Source organism: Clinocottus analis, unplaced genomic scaffold (genome assembly GCF_023055335.1).
Source record: "Clinocottus analis isolate CAN_PGR_092001 unplaced genomic scaffold, fCliAna1.0.p SCAF_9, whole genome shotgun sequence".
Classification (NCBI taxonomy): domain Eukaryota; kingdom Metazoa; phylum Chordata; class Actinopteri; order Perciformes; family Cottidae; genus Clinocottus; species Clinocottus analis.
Genome location: NW_027176251.1, coordinates 2,383,871 through 2,405,000, shown reverse-complemented (window position 1 = coordinate 2,405,000; position 21,130 = coordinate 2,383,871). Strand labels below are relative to the sequence as shown.

Here is a 21,130-nt window from a genome sequence, read left to right as displayed (position 1 = left end):
AGGTGGACGTGGAGAAGCCGGAGGAGGTGAGGCTGATCGATCTGGATGAGACTCACTGTGGAGAACACACCGTCTTCATCATGCCTCCCGAGGAACCGCAGGAACCCGACGGGTCCGAGTGCGCGGCCCTCTACAGGTACAGAGGTTCCACGGCGTCGGGTGTGTGCTTCACTTCCTGTCTGCTGCTGATCGTCATGTCTGCTGACTTCCTTGTGTGCAGTTATGAAACCTTCCCCACTCTGAGGCCGGAGCTCTTCGACCGACCCCAGGACCAGGACCAGCTCCGGCTGCCTGCCAAGGGCAGCGCCCCCAGCAGCCCCGCCCCGCGCAGAACCAAGCAGGTACCGCAACGCAGACCCATCCAGACCCTGAAGCAGAACCTCCCCAGAAGAGTTTAACACAACCCTCTGAATGCATACATGTATATTTCTACTGTGACCTGCCAGGAGATCAAGCTGGCCCAGAAGCGAGCCCAGAAGTACTCGGCGGTGCCGGACATGTGGTCCAAGTGCCTGCTAGGTCACTGCTACGGGCTCTGGTTCATCTACCTGCCCACCTTCGTGCGGGCGGAGACCGCCAAGGTGCGCGCGCTGCACACGGCCTACGACGTGCTGAAGCACATGGAGAACCGCAAGGTGGTGCTGCCGGACGAGGTGAGGGCTAGGGTCAATGGTCACGCCAAGGAAGCACAGTGTGCGTTCAGGTGTGTTACGGGATCCTGTGATGTGTGTGTTCAGGTGTGTTACAGGATCCTCATGCAGCTGTGTGGTCAGTACGGTCAGCCGGTTCTTGCCGTTCGGGTTCTGCTGGAGATGAAGAAGGCTGGAATCACCCCGAACACCATCACCTACGGGTACTACAACAAGGTACACACACACACATCCTAAGTCCTCACACATCCTAAGTCCTCACATGACCTCTGTCCTCACATGTCCTCACATGACCTCTGTCCTCAGGCCGTGCTGGAGAGCAAGTGGCCGTCCACCAGTCAAGGTGGACGTCTCCGCTGGGCCAAGCTGAGGAACGTCCTATTGGCTGTGGCTCAGTTCAGACAGCCAATCAAACGCCGTCAGAGGAGTGGAACAGCGGGGTCACAAGGAGGTCAGGACACAAGTACCTTCTCTCTGTACTTCAAGTATTTATACTTCTGCTCTACCTCAGAGCTAAATGTTGTACTTTTATTTCACCTCAGAGGGTTAGACGTGATAAACCTGTTAAACGTGTGTTGGACATTCTCCACCACCGTTACCTAAACATTGTGACTTTAAACATGTAAAATGTGTAACTTGGATAAACCTCATCATGTGGTCCACTCTTTAAAAGAAGCCACGATGGACCAGAAGCCCTGCCCCCAGTCCACTCTGATTCGTCAGTCCAGTTGGAGCGGTCTGTCCCAGAGCTCCAGTCACGAGTCTCTGACGGGCTCGCTGGTGAAGAGCAGCAGTCTGAGCAGCATGAAGACGCCCACAGACAGTAAGACCCTCCACTTAATTAATATATATATATATGTATATGTCTTTATGGATGTGTTCTGGGTTCTGGTTCTGTCTTCATCCCGTGTCCCTCGTCCCTCAGAGGGGGCGCTCTGCAAGAAGACCCTGCTCCGTAACGCGGGGCCTAACGGGGACTCGGCCTCCTGTAAGCCCCCGATGGGCCGCGGCCCTCCTGCAGCGCCCCCTGCTGGGCTGCTGGTCCAGAGGAGTCAGGTCTGCCTCTCCACCTTCTACAAGGACTGTGCCGAGCAGGAGCCGGACTGCGGCTGCCAGCCGGCAGCGAGAGACGGCAGGTCAGTGCTTACTTGTTCACGTCTCAGTAATGTTAATAACTTGTGGTTCAGATGTTTGAAGGCTCCTAAATGTTCTGAAGCTTTCAAACGTGCAGTTTATTCAAAGGTGGAAAACTTCTTTACGCGTGAAATTCCTCCAGTGATGCAAGAAAGTGTGGAGAATAGATGTAGAGTTCATGTTAAGAGTTTAACTGCACGAGCACTACGACCCTCACCTCGTCTACCTTGACCTTTGACCTATGACCTTCAGACCTGCAGGGACTCGGAACTCTGCCGGCAGGAATAAAGCCGTGGACGAGAACTCCAACAACGTCTCCTCCCCGAGCCGAGGAGGGCTGGCGGGAAAGCTGCAGCAGCTCCTCACGCCCACCAGACACCGGGGGTCTGTCCGCCGAGCCGCCAGCGTGGACGACCGCCGAGGAGGAGGAGGAGGAGGACGAAGGGTGTCTGAACAGAGGCCGTCCAGGAAGGCTCAAGTGGCTGAGACGCTGCTGAGAGCCAAAGAGAGGCTGGTCAGCGCGACCTCAGAGGTGTGACGCTACGTCTTCACTCGTTTATGTGACGGGTTGTTTCCAACGGGTTCAATTCAATTCTTTGTCTCGCAGTTTGAGGTAGAATGGATTCTCGTATGAGAAATGGGAGTAGAGGTGACTAGAAGAACTAAAGTGTGTCCTCTTGGAGAGCTCCTGCTTCATCGTCTCTCTCTTCTCTCAGAGTTCCTTGTCTGTAGGAAGTGACCTGGACTTGACGGACACGCCTTGTGCAGCCTTTCCTCTGCGGCGGTCCTGGGATGCCAACCAAGAGGGGGCGGGGCTGGAGGTAAAGAGGGGGTGGGACTGGGTGTAAAGGGGGTGGGGCTGGAGGTAAAAGACTCCAGCAGTCCACACGGGTTATTGGGCCCTGGATAGGATTACATTAATTCATGTTATACTCTTACTACTATTCTACTTTCTACAGTCTTTAGAAAATACATAAAATACTCTGACAGAAAAAGTGAATGTAATTACTTGTGAGTCCTTGTGAAGACCTCCTCTGTGTGCGCAGGTCTTGATGTCCAGCTGCTCTCTGTGTCGGAGCTGTAACTCGTTGGTCTATGACGAGGAGATCATGGCCGGCTGGACGTCGGACGACTCCAACCTGAACTCGTCCTGTCCGTTCTGCTGCGGGACCTTCGTCCCCTTCCTGAGCGCCGAGGTCTGTGACCTGGGACCCGTCAGGTACGGACCCTAACCCTGGACCAGGTCTGATGTTCTGGCCTGGACCCCGCGTGAGGTCAATCAAAAAAGAAATAAATAAGATGCACGCCATGAATGCAGTACAACCACACTGCTTTTACTTTGAAGTAATTTATGTACGTGCGCGCGCTTCTGTAGCCTCGCAGACATGCAGTGTTGACAACTTGCAGACTTGAGCCTGACGTGAAAGCACGTATTGTTCTGTAGTTTCTGTTCTCAGCGAGCAGCGGTGCTGCCGCGAGCCGCTCCGTCTCACATAGAGAAACACAGGCAGTCAGTCTCTTAAGAGCCTCGCTGCAGGCTCCAAGTCCAGACTGAACATTAATGGACGCTCAAAGCTTCTGAAGAGCTCCTCCAGATCCTGGTTTTGTAAACTGAATCATTTGTTCCTCCGTATGCAATCGCTCCGTGTTTAGTCTTCTTCTTTGTCCCCTTCTCTAAGTGTGGAGCGCAGCAACTGGAACGTGGAGGACGAGGTGGAGAGCGCTGTGAGGCCCCCCAGTGGTCAGGAGGCCGCCCTGCGCAACCAGAGTAACGGTCTGAGTGAAGACTCCAGCTCCGAGACCAGCAGCTACTCGGAGAACAGCAGAACCACCACGGTAACATGCACCTTAAATGTGTCCTGTCCTCTCGCCTCCTGCACACTTCCAACATACTGACGGTCTGGACTCCCTTCAGGCCTCCTCGGTGGGCGGCGCCCCCCAGGTGACGGTGGCCTACCTGAGCCCTCTGGTCCTGAGGAAGGAGCTGGAGAGTCTGCTCGAGAACGAGGGCGAGGCGGTCCTGGCCCAGCCTCAGTTCCTGGAGAACCACTCCATCATCTTCTGGAACCTGGTGTGGTACTTCCAGCGCCTCGGTCTGCCCAGTAACCTGCTGCAACTGGTCAGGGCCTCGCCACTGGGCAGCCAGTTCACACAGGTAATGTGGTGGTCTATAGAGGACGTTAACCTCTACTCTGGTATCTAACCAGTCAGACTGATGGTCTATAGAGGACGTTAACCTTTACTCTGGTATCTAACCAGTCAGAGTGATGCTCTATAGAGGACGTTAACCTTTACTCTGGTATCTAACCAGTCAGACTGATGGTCTATAGAGGACGTTAACCTTTACTCTGGTATCTAACCAGTCAGACTGATGGTCTATAGAGGACGTTAACCTCTACTCTGGTATCTAACCAGTCAGACTGATGGTCTATAGAGGACGTTAACCTTTACTCTGGTATCTAACCAGTCAGAGTGATGCTCTATAGAGGACGTTAACCTTTACTCTGGTATCTAACCAGTCAGACTGATGGTCTATAGAGGACGTTAAAATCAGAGACACAAACCTGCTCAAAAGAGTTGAGACATTCAGAAGGCTGCAGATCTACAGAAGCTCAAATCACAATACAAACAATAAACATTTGCAATTATTCAAAATTTCTCTGCTGGTGAGGTTTCTCCTAGTGTGTGTTCTCTCCTGGTGTGTGTTCTCTCCTGGTGTGTGTTCTCTTCTGGTGTGTGTTCTCTTCTGGTGTGTGTTCTCTGCTGGTGTGTGTTCTCTCCTGGTGTGTGTTCTCTGCTGGTGTGTGTTCTCTCCTGGTGTGTGTTCTCTCCTAGTGTGTGTTCTCTCCTGGTGTGTGTTCTCTCCTGGTGTGTGTTCTCTCCTGGTGTGTGTTCTCTGCTGGTGTGTGTTCTCTGCTGGTGTGTGTTCTCTCCTGGTGTGTGTTCTCTCCTGGTGTGTGTTCTCTCCTGGTGAGGGTTCTCTTGGTGTGTGTGTCCCAGCCGGAGAACCCGGCAGTAAGGGTGCGGCTGCTCTGGGACACCCTGAGCCCCGACACGGACCAGTGGCCCCCCCTCTACATCCTCTGGAGGATCCACAGTAAGTGAAGCCTCAGGAACCAGAGCTCTGTTGTCTCCACTGTGTCTCTCCTCCATGAGCCTGCAGCGCCTCCTGCCTCCACCAGGTGGCGTCCCCATGAGGAGCTACAGCTGGCGGCGGCACAGCCACCCCTTCACCCTGGCCTTCCTGGAGGAGGTGCTGCGCTGGGTGGGCATGAACGAGGTGCACAAAGCCGTCACCCTCTTCCTGGACACGCTGGCCAAGCAGCCGGGCTGCGCCTGGCCTCAGAGGTGTGTTGCACTGGTTACACTGGTTATACTGGTTACACTGGTTATACTGGTTACACTGGTTATAGTGTAGTGGTTACACTGGTTATAGTGGTTACACTGGTTATAGTGTAGTGGTTACACTGGTTATAGTGGTTACACTGGGTTATACTGGCTTTACTGGTTATACTGGTTACTCTGGTTTTACTGTGTTTTACTGGGTTGAACTGGGTTACACTAGTTATACTGGTTATACTTGTTATACTGGTTACACTGGGTTATACTGGCGCTACACTGGGTTATACTGTGTTGCACTGGGTTATACTGGTTATACTGGTTGCACTGGGTTGTACTGGTTGCACTGGGTTATACTGGTTGCACTGGGTTATACTGGTTATACTGGGTTGTACTGGGTTGCACTGGGTTATACTGGTTGCACTGGGTTATACTGGTTGCACTGGGTTATACTGGTTGCACTGGGTTGTACTGGGTTGCACTGGGTTATACTGGTTGCACTGGGTTATACTGGGTTGTACTGGCGCTACACTGAGGTTCCACCTCTGGACGGTTTCCAGTGGGGTCAGTTCCTGAATAAGAGTGAGTATGAGTAATATGTTTAAGTTCTTATGCAGTAAATTAACATTACATGGCCTTTTTTGTATTAATTCTTTGTTTGTGGCTGCTGTGTGTTTTGTGTAGGAGTTTGTACAGAGAGTTCCTCTTCCTCACACTGGCAGCGATGGGCAAAGACCACGTTGGTAAGACTTAACCTTGTTAACTGTTAATGACCCGTCTCACTGCAGTCAGCACAAGTCACAGCGGGCTGTGAGCAGCGGTAAAGGAATAGACAGCTGTTCAGTGTGACATCACATTCATGTCTGTATGGTGACTACAAAGGTCTAGCCAGCAGCTGCTTAGCTTAGCTTAGCATAACGCAACATCGGGGTTAAGAGTCCTGCATGTTAACTAATGATGGAGAACGACAGCAGAGCAATAACTTCCTCCTCTTCCTCCTGCAGCTGCGTTCGATAAGAAGTACAAGGCGGCGTACTCTAAGCTCAGTGGCACTCTGGGTCGAGAGGAGCTCCGTCGGAAGCGGGCTCAGCCTCCCGGCCCCAAAGCCGTGGACTGCAGGCGCAGCTTCCACCCGCCGCTCGAGTGCTGAGGGCCCGTGTCGCCAGGTCCTGCAGGAACCGCCTGTGAGGAGAACTCCTTGCTTGTATTCCTCACCTCTCTGCTGCCTCCTGGTGGATGTCGGAGTGTGGCGCTCCTTCCTCTCCCCTGTAGTTCTGTTTGCCTCGTCGATGTGAATCCAGCCGCCCTTTATCTTCACGGTCCTGATAGTTGATCCGGCTGCAGCAGCGGAGCTGATCTGCACTGAAAAGCTCCAGCAGAACTATCATCGTCTGAAGGGAACGGAGGTCCTGCATGTCCAGAAGAATCTGCTGAGTCGCTGTGAACTTTGTGTTTTCCCTATTTTAACCACAGTAGTTGTATGATGTCAGCAGTGTGACCAAGGACAGCAGTTTTATTTAGAAACAGGTGGAAGAAGGATTGAAGAGCAGAGATCCATGAAACGAAGCCTCGGACCTCCAGAAGACTTTTGGTCTCTGAGTGTTGGTCTGACTGAAGGTCGGTTACGGGAAGCGAGGTCAGAAACAAATCACCAAACCACCAGCTGCGACTTTAATCTCTGTTTGTGGAGAAGTCGACATAAAGCTACTGAGAAACTTTTTTTAGCTTTTTCCCATTAAACGTCTTCGATTGTTGTAATGAAAACGTCGCAATGAAAAGATGAGTAGAAACTTGAAGAGGGTTAACGAACAGTAAAGATGTAGATTCCAGTGAGCCGTAAATATCGCTGACTCAGCATTTAGTCAATTCAGCCATTTGATTTATAAAAACCCTAACCCACTAAAGAAGTCTTAGTCCACTAAAGACTTTGAGACAGCTGAGGAGGTCAGGTGTCATTGAAGTCCATGAGATGCATCTGACACCCCAGGAGATCGAGTAAGTGGACCTTTGAGCTCTGATTAATCTCAAAAACGTACATTTATCCAGACATTTATTTCAGTTGAGCTTCACCGCTAGACCTGAACCAGGGCCTGAACAGGGTCTGAAACGAGGTTCTGATGCGTCTGACTGATGAGCTGATAGAAATGTTAGTTCTCTTCCCGACATCGTGACCCCGATGTTGTTATTTACACACGAGCAAAAGATTATGGAATCTGCAGTTTGCATGAAAAAATCAACGGACTAAAAGAATAAAAAAGTTGGAAAGAGTTGTTTTAATGTGAAGATTATAAGTGACAGTGTTTACTGCAGAATGAAGCCATGTTCTCCTCAGAGTACTCGGAGTACTCTAAAGTACCACACTGTATATTTAATGCACCGGACTGCAGGTTGTTCAGCTTTGAACTGAAGGGAGTTTTATGAGTTGAGTAACAGTCAGAGGAGAGTTGTGTATTTAAAATAGATCATTGAGTTTGCTGTTGTAATTTATATATGGCTGTTATTTCAAATGTTTTTTTTTTAAGAAAACAAAAATAAAAGACGGGGATGAAACCAAATGTCTAATTCAGTGTCCTTTCATTTATTATTTTAACTCTAATTATTATAATTAGCACACCAAGCACATCCTCCCTCTCAGACATGTAAAGTCTGCACTAAACCGGAAGTTAGAGTAGCCTTCGAAACAACAGTATAGTAATAACTAATCAAAGTTATTGTTATTGAGTTGAGTTTTATTTTGAAAATCCTGACCGGATGTCGCATGTTTCCATGTCCCTGACCCATACCAGAGCTTCACTGCTTCAGCACCAGCTCACCTCCAGCCGGGCCCTGCGGGATGCGGCCTGCGGGACGGACCAGCTTGCGGGACCAGTGAGGAGAACTGGTGGAACTGGTGGAACTGGGAGAACTGGGAGAACTGGTGGAACTGGTGGAACTGGTAGAAGGCTCCACAACCAGGTGCGTTTCCGTTCCTTCCGGTGTTGAGACGGTGTTTAACGTTGAGACGTAACTACCGACACGTTGTCTTTATTTTTTTGGTGAATAGAAACACGTCGGTGTTTGTTCTCATCATTCTGACGTCACCAGCTGACGTCATCTACGACAGAGCCCGTTCACACACATTAATCATAATAATCATAATAATAATAATGTAAGATAACAGGGCGAAGTTTGAGTGAAAGTCGGACTGTTTAGTCGAACATGTTCATGCCGAATGTCAAAGTGATCTCTAGGGAAACTAAAACGGGTTTTATTTTAAATATATTCATCATAAAACTGTGTTTATGAGTGAGGAAACCTTTAAATGATGCACATTGTGAACGGAGTCTGGAGGGAGAGCCTTTAGGGATCGAGCGCACGTCAGCAGATCTTCTGTTATCGCGTGAATATGAGCTCATCGTCACGCAATATAATGTAATTCTCTATTATATCAATATAGCATCATATATCACAGCTGTTTGCTGTGTCACAGGGAGTAAGGGGCGTTTATTTTGAGTCACAGAGATGCCGGGCGGGGCGGGGCTAACGGTGGCGCTGTCCGGCAGCGCGGTGCTGAAACCAGAGTCAACACTCAGTATATAATATGAAATGTTATGTGATGATAACATGTTATGATATATTATAACATGTTATGACATATTGTATTATAACATGTATTAAATAATATATTTGAGCTGAGAATCAGGTTTATAATACACATAGTAAAGTTAATGTTTGTTAGACCTTGGTTCTAATTGTTGTGATGAGGAACGGGTTCTGGCCGGCTGGTTCCCAGTTAGGGTTCCTGTCCCAGTGAGCTGTGGTGTGCTTGTTTCAGGCCGAGCATGTGGGAGAAGGTTCTGCTGCTGCTCCACAGCGTCCAAGGTAAAGAACGTTAAGCTTCAGGGAGTCTCTATGTCCGTCTCCAAGAGAACCTCGCTACAGCGCTCTGTTCTAGTAGTTCTGCATGAAGAGAACCTCACTAAAGCGCTGTGTTCTAGTAGTTCTGCATGAAGAGAACCTCACTAAGGCGCTGTGTTCTAGTATTTCTGCATGAAGAGAACCTCAGTACAGCACTGTGTTCTACTAGTTCTGCATGAAGAGAACCTCAGTACATGAACCGGAGCACTGTGTTGTGTTGCAGCTGTACTGACGTCTCAGTGCTGGCAGGGGGCGACGTTCTCCGAGGCGGTGCCTTCCCCGGCGGTGGAGAACGTTCTGCGCGTCCCCGGCGCGGCGGCCTTGCCGCAGTGCGTGGCGGCCGGCTGCAGCCTGCCGGGCTACGACCTGGCCTGGCTGTTTGAAGGCCGCTGCTACATCCTGAGCTGTCAGCAGAAGAGCTGCCGACCCCGACAGAGACCGGGGGCCGACTCCTCGCTGGCCTTCCTGCAGAGGGGCCCCCAGACGCTGCTGCTGCAGTCGTTGGTGAGAGGAGAACCCTACCCCAGCCGCTGGAGGCCCTTCATGCGGTCCTCTGAGCCGCCCAGGGACCTGGAGGCCCTGAAGGACCTCGCCCTGTTGGACGGGTCGCCGCAGGACTTCTCTGACCCCGGCATGCTGGATGCAGAGTATCCAGAGGGAAGCCAGGAGGAGAGGGGAGGAAACCATCAGCTGTCTTTAGAGGGAAGAGAACAGTTCAACCAATCAGAAGAGAGGGGCGGGAACCATCACCTGTCTGTCCAGGGAAGAGAACAGTTCAACCAATCAGAAGAGAGGGAAGGGAACCATCAGCTGTCTGTCGAGGGAAGAGAACAGTTCAACCAATCAGAAGAAAGGGGCGGGAACCATCAGCTGTCTGTCGAGGGAAGAGAACAGTTCAACCAATCGGAGGCAGAGGATGGTCCAGAGGGGGGGCCGACTGGAAGCAGCATGACCCAGAATAGAGCCTCCTCTGGGGGGAACATCCGTCAGGGAGACGACAAAACCTGGAGACCAACTGCGTCTGCAGAGAAAACGGTGAGCGGTTCATTGATCCAGTTCCTGTGCTTCACTTCACAATGAGGACTGTTTGACCTGTGATTCCTGTCGGGTTAACTTAACTTACCTGTTGGGTTAACTTAACTTAGAGACTAATATAATGTCTCACTCTGATAATGAATGTTTATTGTGTTTTCTTTCCTTCCAGACCGAAACACAAAGCACCGTTGATTCAACGTCACGGATGTTTTCACTGCTCCCGAAACCGACGACTGTCTCCACCGTACACGACCATATAAGGCCTTCCCTTCCCAGCCTGGCCACGCCCACTCAGCCCATTGGACCGTCCTTTCAGCCAGGTAGACCTGAAGGTACTATGTCATGTTACAAACCTGTGTGTTTATTATGATAATAACCATATATTAACAAACACAATATGCAACAGAAAGCTTTTTGATCATCTTACAAACAGATGGATGTGTGTTACGCTCTCTTGTTTTTTCAGATGTACTGAAGGTGCTCCAGTCAGCGGTCGAAGCTCCACCGACCGCCACCTATCTCCCGGACAGACCTCTGACCTCTGACCCCACCGCCACCCAAACTCCTAGCAACAACCCTACAACCGCGGCCACTGCAGACTCTGGTACATTTATAGATACACAGGGAGTGTTTATAATAATAAATGAAAGTTATTGTAAACAGTCTCACCCCACATGGACGATACCATAAAGCCAGACTCCATAGAAACTATTGAAAGCTTCTTCATTCAGCTCCTGCAATCATGTATCTGAGGTGACGTCAGGGGCGTGGTTCATCCACAAGTATCAACAGAATCATTTCACAAACTATCTTCATCTCGACTCATTTACAGTGTCTGTATATCTATGAGAATTAAAACCATGAATACACTGTGACCACTTTTCCTGTCCGTTCCTGCCCTCTTCCTTTGTTCAGTATCAGAGGTCAGGGGGTCAACCCGTGGTCCGGTGGCCATCGTGGGCCCTGACAGGAAGTTGCTTCTCCCTGTGAGCAGCCTGTCGCTCGACGGCGGCGGAAGCACCGATGACCACGGCATCGCCAGCTACCGCTGGGACGCCGTCAGGTAGGACACAAGCAGTCCGTTGAAGATGAATAACTCCCCTCAAGCCGTCGCTGTACAGACTCTCCGTTGTGTTTCTCCAGCGGACCCCCGGGATTAAAGCTGGAGGGGGCGGACCAGGCAATCGCCACGGCATCGGGCCTTCGGGTGGGACGCTACACCTTCAGGCTGACTGTCTCTAACCAGCAGGGGGCGACAGACAGAGCTTCGCTGTCCGTCAGGGTCCAGGAAGGTGAGAGGGTGGACAGGGTTGACCTGAAGGGGGGAGGGGCTCCCACTAGACCTCTGCGTTAACTCCAACATCTTTCCTGTCGTCCTCCTGCAGCCACAAGTCTCCCTCCCGTGGCTCATGCCAGTGGCAGCCACACCGTCTCTCTGCCCAACAGTTCTCTGGTGCTCCGGGGCTCTGTGACTGACGGAGACCAGACCGAGGTCCACTATCTGTGGGTCAGAGACAGCCAGAGTCCTGCTGCTGGGGTCAGTACAGTACTGATTCAAATGATTAGATCAAACAAGATTACAGTATGTTAGAGTACTCATATTTTCGGTGATGATTTAAATCTCTGGTATTACTGGAATGCGTTGTTAATCCGGTGATCACCAGATTGTTAGATTGATCTGTCTGTCTGCAGGACGTCCTGTACGGCTCAGGGACTCAGGCCTCCCTCTTCCTGGCCAACCTGGTGGAGGGCACCTACCTGTTCCAGCTGAGGGCGACGGACGCTCAGGGGCGCTCCAGCACCGCCACGGCCACGGTGGAGGTGCGACCAGGTAGGTCCCTCGTTTTCGGATCGCCCCGCGGCTCACGAGGACCTGCTGAAGCGCGCCCCGCTGTTTGTCTCCGTAGAGGCTGGTGGCGGGCAGGAGCTGGAGCTGGAGATGCTGGTGCCGGTGTCTCAGGTCAGCGTGGCGCAGAGGGACACGGTGGTCCGGCAGCTCGCCGCCCTGATCCACGTCCTCGACAGCGACATCAGGGTCCGAGCGCTGCAGGGACACTCACACCTCAGGTACCACGACTGGATTACCGACTGATTTACTGACTGATAATAATAACAATAATAATAATAATAGCTTCTGTCTGTGTGTGTCGGTGCAGCACGGTGTTGCGGTTCTCGGTCTGGGGCCCCTCGGGTCCGATCTCTGGCTCCCGGCTGGTGGTTCTGCTGAGAAACCAGCTGCTCAGAGAGAAGAGCGACTACCTGCTGTTCAGAGTCCTGAGAGTCGACACCGTCCGTGAGTTCAAACCCATCTGGTTCACTGCAGAGAGCCTGCCAGACGCTCCTCTGGGTCATAAGATCCCAGCGTTAGTCTTCTGCTTGGCAGACGCTGCTCTGGTTGAAAATGTTCCTTAAAGCCTCTGAATACACACATGTGGTCACGTTGTCTGTGTCCTCTGAATACACACATGTGGTCACGTTGTCTGTGTCCTCTGAATACACACATGTGGTCATGTTGTGTGTGTCCTGTTCCTCTCAGTGTGCCTGCTTCACTGCTCGGGCAGAGGCCAGTGTGACCCCGTCACGAAGGAGTGTGCATGTGACCCGTTCTGGACGGAAAACCTCGTGCGCAGATACCTCGGAGACGGAGAGAGTAACTGTGGTATTTATGAGCTAGTAATACTGAACGCATACATTAACATTTGGAACATCACCACTGATATATTAACATTGTGACCTGTGACCATGTGACCTGCGCTGTTCTTCCTCAGAGTGGAGGGTGCTGTACGTAATCCTGACCAGCTTCGTGCTCATGGTCTTCATCCTGTCCGTCAGCTGGACCTTCATCTGCTGCTGCCGTAGGTGAATGCGTTTACCTGTTTACCCGTTTACCTGTTTACCTGCTTACCCGCCGTCCTCCGCTTACTGAGGAATTTCCTGTCTGTGTCCACTCAGGAGGAAGCAGACCAGAGTGAGGAAGAAAACCAAATACACCATCCTGAACAACATGGACGACCAGGAGAGGGTGGAGCTCCGGCCCAAATTCAGTGAGTCCCTTCACTCAGAGCTTTAGTGGGCTTAGGGTTAGTCTCACCCTAACCCTGGTGGTACGGTGGCCCAGAGAGCTCAAAGCTGCCAACAGAGTCCAGCTGCCAGTCCCGTCCAGAAGGGACACCCTGACATAGAGACCCACGATGGGCGATGTCCTGACTGCCAATTCCTTTCAGCTTCAGGTTGTTTTTATTGCTGGTTGGTTTGCTCGTAAGAAAAAGACATTCCTATTAATCGTATCAATACGACGACCCAAATTGATTGATAGTTTGATTGATTGAAAAACTGTGCAGTAAAAAACAGGCTGTGTTCCACACTACACGCAACAGAGTAAACCATTTTAGTTTTCTGGCTTCAGTAATTTTATTTTGAAAGAGCATTTTTATAACAGACTGCTTACATGTGCAGTCATTTTATTTTGAAAGAGCAGCAGAGCTCAATGAAAGCTGCTGTCTGTGTTTTTTCTTCATATTCTTCCAACTGAGATTCTGTTTGTGGGGTATTCAGAATGACGCTCCTCTCGTCTCTCAGGTATCAAACACCGCAGCACCGAGCACAACTCCAGCCTCATGATGTCCGAGTCGGAGCTGGACAGCGACCAGGACACCGTGTTCAGCCGGGACCGACCCGTCCGCAGCAGGAACCGGGTCAGCGGCCGCAACGGGAACGCCTTCGGCTGAGCCGGGGCCTCCGTTTGGGATGTTTGCGTTCTTGCGGCTTCGAGTGGCAGCAAGACATTTAAGGACTTCAGTGCCCAGAATTTCTGTTTCTGTGAGGTCAAATGAACCGGTGTCCCATTTCAGGGTGAAGCTCTTTCAAAAAGGACACGAGGGCTTGAGGCGACGCGGAGAACAACGGGTCACATGGGAAGTTTTCTGCCTTCAGGTGCAGGCTCAAAGGTCTGGTGGGTTCTCCCGGTGGTTCTACTCTCTCTCCCCAGAGATCAAAACAGTTCGTAAAACTTTCAGCATCGTGTTCCTTCATCCGGTTTAGGACTTTACCCACAGAGGACTTTCCAGGCGGTACAAGAGGTCAGCTGTTCGACTCCCACCTCACCAAACTAAACGATCAGCGTTTGGATCGAGTGACGAGCTCCAGAATGTGAGCAGAACAGAACACGCGACTACTTCAATAAAAATGATACTGCATTTGTAAAGCATGCTTCACATGAAAGAATCAAGAGTTAATCATTTTTTGTGATGTCATTAGGATACATCATTTGCATCTATCTGTCCATCTGTCTGAATTAGGGTCCGATGTGAGAGGACGAGTTCTTCTGACTGGAGAACGTTCCTTCTTTAAACGACGCGTCTTCATTAACAGATCTTTCGTTCAGTGGACGTTCTCACTAAACTGTTCAGAGAGACAAAGATCAGACAAATCGGCAGGAAGTTTAGATTTGAACTGGAACAGCTTCCTGTTTCTAGAGTTTCACAATAAAAGCATCCTGGAACAGCACACCTTCTCAGACTGAAGGTGTGTTAGAACATTAGCGGCTCTCAGTGTAACCCTTCTATCAATATTCATGATCAATAATCAAACTCTTGTCCAGGATTCGGTCATGTGACGCGCTGAGTCCGGCTGTTCGATGCCCGTCTCCTGCTGCCTGTGTGTTAGTGTCTTTACAACAGCGGACATGAAGAGGGTTGAATATAGAGGTCAGACAGAGGTCACGTTTCATCACTGTACCGTTTATTAAGACCATACTAAAAGATTTAGATAATGTCAGTTATCATTGAAGAAAACATAACCTCTGAACACATTTAAACTCATAAAACACTTGGATGTTTTACATGAACGCAATGTGCTATAATAATAATCATTAGAAATGGCTCATTAATCAACTTGAACACGTATTGCAATGTGTCAGCATTTAGTACACACATATATATATTAATATTAACAGAAGAGTAGAACTGTCACAATGTGGGAGAAAGAGCACGACATGTTTTATCTTTAAAGGTTTGAAGGTCAACCAGTGACGTTCAGAAAGACTCATTATTATTATTATTATTATTATTATTATTATTATTATCATTATTATTCTTTTTATGTCTGCTGATTTATACTCATAAGAGTTTACGATTCCGTTTATTCATTAAGTTTAAAAGTTTTTCTTTTGTAAAAGTAAAAAAATATGATCGTAGATCTAATGTTACGACAGTAACCACCATGATTTGGGTCAGGGGTATCATGGCGGTTATCACGACCGCGTAGTCCATCCTGGACCCGTTCAGGGCTGGAGGCCCCCGAAGCACATGTACTTGACGTCCAGGTATTCGTCGATGCCGTACTTGGAGCCTTCCACGCCCAGACCGGACTGCTTGACCCCGGTGAACGCGGCCTCCGGGGTGGACAGGAGGCCCTCGTTGACGCCGACCATCCCCACCTCCAGCGCCTCGGCCACGCGCCAGATCTGACTGACGTCCTGCGAGAAGAAGTACCCTGAGGGAGACAATCCGTCCTGTGAACGTCCTTTTCTCACGATGTTTCGCTTCCCTGTTGCAGGTGCTGTGACTGACTTGTTAAATCGAGCAGCTAGTTCTGCCGTGCAGGTGGACAGCACTCACCTGCCAGACCCACGGCGGAGGCGTTGGCGATAGCCAGAGCTTCTTCCTCTGTGTCGAACCTGCAGACCACAAACACAAAGTTCTGTCGGTCGTCTTCGTGAGCTGAACACAAGCAGAAGCTCTCCTTGTTGTTTTAATGCAGAAAGATACATTTTCTTGCTATAATTCTTATCCTGTCACATATAATCAATAATACAATCAAGCATTTGAAAAGGTGATATCGTGCCATGTGACGGGGTTTCAAACGGACTTGATGACGGGCAGCAAGGGGCCGAAGGTCTCCTCCTGGGTGCAGATCATGTCCGAGGTGACGCCGGCCAGCAGGGTGGGCTCCATGAAGGACCCCTCCAGGCGCCGCCCTCCTCTCAGCACCGTGGCGCCCTGGGACACGGCATCGGAGATCTGGTGGACCACCTGAGAACCAGTTCAAGAGCTTCAGGGGGCTGCTGGTTCAGGTCTATAGTTAGGACTGGTTCAGGTCTTTAGATAGTGATGGTGTGGACCTTCTCTGCGGCTCTGGCGTTGATGAGCGGGCCCTGGGTGGTGCCAGGCTCTGATCCGTGACCCAGGACCAGTTGGGCGTCCATGGCTCGGCCCAGTTGGTCCATGAAGCGGTCGTGGACGCCGCTCTGCACCAGAAACCGGTTGGAACACACGCACGTCTACGAGAAGAGGACGACATGTTCAAAGCGTCACGCAGAACCCACATCACGCAGAACCCACGTCACCCAGAACCCACGTCACCCAGAACCCACGTCACCCAGAACCCACGCCACCTGTCCGGAGTTCCTGAACTTGGAGGCCATGGCTCCGCCCACCGCCTTGTCCACGTCAGCGCTGTTGAACACAATGAAGGGGGCGTGGCCTCCCAGCTCCATGGACGCCTTCTTCACCGTGTCGGCCGCCAGCTTCAGCAGCACCTGAGACCAGTATGAAAATACACTGAACTGGTTACCATTACCACTTTACATATTGTATGATGTCATCACCCGAAGGGAAAATAATATTATTTATTTATATATATATATATATATATATATATATATATATATATATATATATATATATATATATAAATATATATATAAATATAAATATATATATATATAAATATAAATATATATATATATAAATATATATATAAATAATATTATACATGTATATATAATATTATTTATATATATATATATATATATATATATATAAATATAAAAAAAGCTGGAAGAAGACCACCTCATATCTCTCTCACACCAACACTCACTCACACACACACACCTTGCCGGTGGCCGTGGACCCCGTGAAGGAGATCTTGGCCACTAGGGGGTCGGTGCAGAGAACCCTTCCAACAGCCGCCGCCTGCTCTCTGGAGCACGGCACCACGTTGAAGACCCCCGCCGGGACCCCCGCCTGCTCCGCCAGCTGAGGACAGGAAGTCATGTGTCATTCACAGGGGAGGAGGTGGGGAAGCAGGAGGAGGAGGCGGAGTCTCTGGTTACCAGTGGACGCACCTATCCGCTTCAGAGCATTGGTACTGCGTACCGTGCTGCGAACAGATCACCGTCACTGCTTCAGCCAATCGGTTTGTAGCTCCTTCACTGCGAGCTAAACACTCAACAAAGTCTCGACTGTTTGCTTCCTGGCTGCTTAATCGTATTATGAGCTCCTCATTGACATCAGGAAGTCTCTAGATCTTCCTCCTTGAACTAAAAACACATCTTTCCTGACTACATTTTGAATAAGGAAGGTAGCGCAGTAGCAGCTCTTTAGTAGCTCTCAAATGTCTCTTACTGATAGTACTTTGTAGTTTGACTTTACTGAAGAAATGTCCTGATTCTTGTTGTTCTGAGTTTGTTTTCACGGTTGAATATTCTTATTATAAGTCTCTTTGGATATAAATTAAATGTAATGTCATGTAAAGAAGAAGAAGAAGAAGAAGAAGAGACCTCAGCCAGAGCCAGGGCGGACAGTGGCGTGTCCTCTGCTGGCTTCAGCACCACGGTGCAGCCAGCAGCCAGAGCTGCAGCCGCCTTCCTGGTGATCATTGCACTGGGGAAGTTCCACTGGGGAGAGAGTTATTACATGTTATTAACACATTATTACTGGTATTAACATATGTTTATTACATGTTAATATCATGGTTAGTACATGTTACAATCATGTTATTAACATGTTTATCACATGTTGACATGAGATATTTTTTTCGGTTTTGAGAGATGAAACAGCAGAAAAGACGACTTTTGGCAAAACGCCAAAAATTGTCGAGTCGCGCATAGCAACCTGTTAACGGCGTAACTAATCATTTACCCGAGAGTACAGGCATGTCTCCATGTATTTATTGATTCATGTCCGTGTACTTTTGTAATGTGTGAATCCAGCAGTTCATGTTGGGACAAGACACGAGCGCTGTGGCTCCTTCACTAAACTTTGCCGTGCGCGATACAGAGATCAGAGGAGCGGAGAAGTGTTTACGACCACATTAACACAGAAATGACAAGCTGTCTGTAGATACGATCAATACCATACGGCCGTTTAGTTTGTTTAATAACAGAACAAGGTGTAGATCTGTTCCAATGAAAAGAGAACCATAAATAACGTCTTGTGATCTGGCGCTATAGAGAACATTACAGGGGGGTTTCGGTACAAAGGTCTCAAACTAATCTCACTCTGGTGTCATGTCGATCCCTTAGCATTTTAGCTTAGCATTAGCGAACAGTCTGTGCTTCTGCAGGCGTTCGGTCAGAGGGAGCTTTTGATTGGCTGCTCACCGGCGTGATGATGGAGGCCACACCTGACGGCTGCTTGAGCAGCAGGATCCTCCGGTCCGCAGCGGGAGACGGGACCAAGTCTCCATAGACCCGCCTGGCCTCCTCCGAGAACCACTCCAGGAACGAGGCCGAATACGCCACCTCGCCTAGGGACTCCTGCAGGGGTTTACCCTGAGAGAGAGACAGAGAGAGACAGTTTAGTCCTGGTCTGGCTCCTGGTCTGGCTCCTGGTCTGGCTCCTGGTCTGGGCACTACATGGTACTCACACATTCGAAGGTGATGAGTTTGGCCAGGTCTGCTTTGTGCAGCGTCAGAAGGTCAAACCACTTCCTCAACACACCGCTCCTCTCCTGCCAATTACAGGACAGCTGGGTCAACAACAACAACAACATCTTCAGCAGTGAAGACTGAAGGAGTCTGAGCGCTTTGATCTATATATATGTAAAATGATGAAACCTTGAACGTTACATGGCTTCTAATGTAGCATGATGAGACCCTGAACGTTACATTGCCCCTGATGTTGCATGAGACTCTGAACGTTACATGGCTTCTGATGTAGCATGATAAGACCCTGAACGTTACATGGCCCCTGGATGTAGCATGATGAGACCCTGAACGTTACATGGCGGGGCAGGCATCTGATTTAACTGATGTTTATTTAACGGATATCAAAGTATTTACGTTTGCCTTTCATCTTTTACCTGGAAGCATCCGCGGTCATGCATCATTAAACTATTCCTACTATTTGATTGAATTTGCAGCATCTTTGGTGAATTATGTGCGAGCCGAATTAAACTCTGGTTGCTATTGGTTAATAAAATATCATGCACTTACAGACTTCTCTTTGTTTTCTAAACGGTTTGCAACATGCATGTAAACTTAATCGTTTTTCGAAAGGAGTCCGGTTGCCAGGAGAGCGGTACCTTCGCGCTGCGCCGCTTCCAGGACTGAAACGCCCGGTGCGCCGCGTCCACGGCTTGCTTGGCCTCGGCGGGGCCGCAGTCGGACACCCGGGCGATCTCCTGCCCGGTGGCCGGGTCCAGGACCGGGAACTCCGAGGCTGCAGAGACCCAGCGGCCGTCCACGTAGCCCCGCGTCCGGAGCAGCGGAGCGGACACGTCCAGGCTGTAGTGCCGCTGCATGGCGGGAGGAGCGTGGACGAGCTGCCGCAGGAAGCACCGGGGCCTCAGGACACCGAGAGCCGACATGGAGGACACTGTCTGCGGGCGCAGGCTCGCTGTGTGCGGCCAGGAGGACGTGCTTCTCCCGAGGCGCCGCAGCAGAACTCCGGCAGCTTTCTGTCGGTTTGAACCGGTCCGTAGAGAAAGAGACACCACGTGACTGCACACGAACACGACGTGATGCGTTCACGGTCCAACACGAACACATCGTGAAGCGTTCACGGTCCAACACAAACACAACCTAATGCCTTCAAGGTCCATGGTCACACCAGGTGTGTGTGTGTGTGTGTGTGTGTGTGTGTGTGTGTGTGTGTGTGTGTGTGTGTGTGTGTGTGTGTGTGTGTGTGTGTGTGTGTGTGTGTGTGTGTGTGTGTGTGTGTGTGTGTGTGTGTGTGTGTGTGTGTGTGTGTGTGTGTGTGTGTGTGTGTGTGTGTGTGTGTGTGTGTGTACGCTTGCATACTTGAGTAAAAGTAAAGACACCTTACTGGAAAAGTGAAAAGTCACAGATGAAAGTCACCGATTAGAATACTACTTGAGTAAAAGTCCGAAAGTATCATATATTTTCTGTACTTAAGTATCAAAGTATTTTTTTCTGATATAAAATGTACATATGTATTGAAAGTTAAAGTACAAGTACATGCTGTTAATAATTAAGCAATGGGTCAGAATGTTGAGAATTATGACCAAGGACCAGGAGTTGTGTTAATAAAATAATTGTGTTGGCTGTGATCCATCCAAGAGCAACAATGTTCAACATAATATATTGTACATGCGTATACTTTTGCAGCTACTATCAACTTATTATAATTCTCCAAAAAGCAATATGACACTATGAAGGAGTTGTAAGAGTGCGTTTAGAAGTGTGCTCAATCTGCCCGGTACCAGTCCATGGGCCTGTGGGTCCCTTAGTACCGGGCCGCACAGAAACTGGAGGAAAAAAAGATAATAAATCACGACCGGAAATGTTTTATTTTGAAAAATAACCAGATACATCTGTCTGTGTGTGCAGGAGGTTACGTGAATACGTTTCCCTGAACATGAAACTTAAGTCTGATTCAACTCTCACGGTGTTATGGATTAAAACCAAGGCAGAGGATCCTGAGATCGCCAAAGCATTAGACTGGACATAAAGGATGAAACTGGACATAAAAGATTAAACTGGACATAAAGGATTAAACTGGACATAAAGGATTAGACTGGACATAAAGGATTAAACTGGACATAAAGCATTAGACTGGACATAAAAGATTAGACTGGATTTAAAGGTCTAAATCACGGAGATTTTGTAGCGAGTAACGAAGGTTTCAGAGGAAATGTATCGGAGTAAAAGTACCAGTTTTCTTTGCAAAATGTAGTGAAGTAAAAGTAAAAAAGTCAAGGTACTGGTTGTACTTGTCTAGGTCTCAGAGGTACTTGCTGTATTAGGTCTCAGAGGTACTGCTTGTACTTGTACTGTACTAGGTCTCAGAGATACTTGTACTGCATACAGTGTATTCATAGCCTCGGTGGCG

General features: G+C 49.5%; 3 protein-coding genes across 8 annotated transcripts in view; 2 read left to right on the top strand and 1 right to left on the bottom strand.

Moving 5' to 3' along the window:
* Positions 1-7,672, top strand: part of dennd4b (DENN/MADD domain containing 4B) — a 17,307-nt gene extending 9,635 nt beyond the window's left edge. For 3 of the 4 annotated variants that reach the window (XM_068569384.1, XM_068569385.1, XM_068569386.1), the window contains exons 14-29: positions 3-136; positions 221-341; positions 447-653; positions 738-866; positions 957-1,101; positions 1,324-1,473; positions 1,576-1,786; positions 2,037-2,316; positions 2,501-2,605; positions 2,831-3,003; positions 3,464-3,620; positions 3,700-3,939; positions 4,785-4,881; positions 4,967-5,132; positions 5,808-5,866; positions 6,128-7,672. In XM_068569384.1, the coding sequence (XP_068425485.1) occupies positions 3-136; positions 221-341; positions 447-653; positions 738-866; positions 957-1,101; positions 1,324-1,473; positions 1,576-1,786; positions 2,037-2,316; positions 2,501-2,605; positions 2,831-3,003; positions 3,464-3,620; positions 3,700-3,939; positions 4,785-4,881; positions 4,967-5,132; positions 5,808-5,866; positions 6,128-6,273 (2,520 nt within the window). In that variant the 3' untranslated portion in view covers positions 6,274-7,672. The remainder of the gene's footprint in view (positions 1-2; positions 137-220; positions 342-446; positions 654-737; positions 867-956; positions 1,102-1,323; positions 1,474-1,575; positions 1,787-2,036; positions 2,317-2,500; positions 2,606-2,830; positions 3,004-3,463; positions 3,621-3,699; positions 3,940-4,784; positions 4,882-4,966; positions 5,133-5,807; positions 5,867-6,127) is intronic. The other variant, XM_068569387.1, reaches the window with a different exon arrangement.
* Positions 7,673-7,901: 229 nt separating this feature from the next.
* Positions 7,902-14,259, top strand: kiaa0319 (KIAA0319 ortholog). 3 transcript variants are annotated; one of them, XM_068570805.1, is made up of 15 exons: positions 7,902-8,078; positions 8,938-8,984; positions 9,244-10,055; positions 10,225-10,387; positions 10,522-10,659; positions 10,971-11,118; positions 11,199-11,347; positions 11,441-11,592; positions 11,748-11,886; positions 11,963-12,122; positions 12,212-12,348; positions 12,592-12,714; positions 12,824-12,914; positions 13,008-13,099; positions 13,635-14,259. In XM_068570805.1, exons 2-15 carry the CDS (start codon positions 8,945-8,947, stop codon positions 13,781-13,783), a joined length of 2,493 nt encoding a protein of 830 aa, XP_068426906.1. In that variant the 5' UTR covers positions 7,902-8,078; positions 8,938-8,944; the 3' UTR covers positions 13,784-14,259. The 3 variants fall into 3 exon arrangements, with proteins under 3 accessions (XP_068426906.1, XP_068426905.1, XP_068426904.1); XM_068570804.1 differs by lacking the exon at positions 7,902-8,078 and adding an exon at positions 8,433-8,534 and having other exon boundaries at positions 10,225-10,375; XM_068570803.1 differs by lacking the exon at positions 7,902-8,078 and adding an exon at positions 8,434-8,534.
* A 514-nt stretch (positions 14,260-14,773) lies between these two features.
* aldh5a1 (aldehyde dehydrogenase 5 family, member A1 (succinate-semialdehyde dehydrogenase)) lies at positions 14,774-19,770 on the bottom strand. The gene is made up of 10 exons (XM_068569825.1): positions 19,362-19,770; positions 18,705-18,788; positions 18,439-18,609; positions 17,617-17,733; positions 16,949-17,092; positions 16,450-16,593; positions 16,177-16,335; positions 15,924-16,087; positions 15,674-15,732; positions 14,774-15,548 (listed from the first exon to the last, which is right to left on the bottom strand). The coding sequence occupies exons 1-10, from the start codon at positions 19,644-19,646 to the stop codon at positions 15,337-15,339; spliced, it is 1,539 nt and encodes a 512-aa protein (XP_068425926.1). The 5' UTR covers positions 19,647-19,770; the 3' UTR covers positions 14,774-15,336.
* Positions 19,771-21,130: the final 1,360 nt, after the last annotated feature.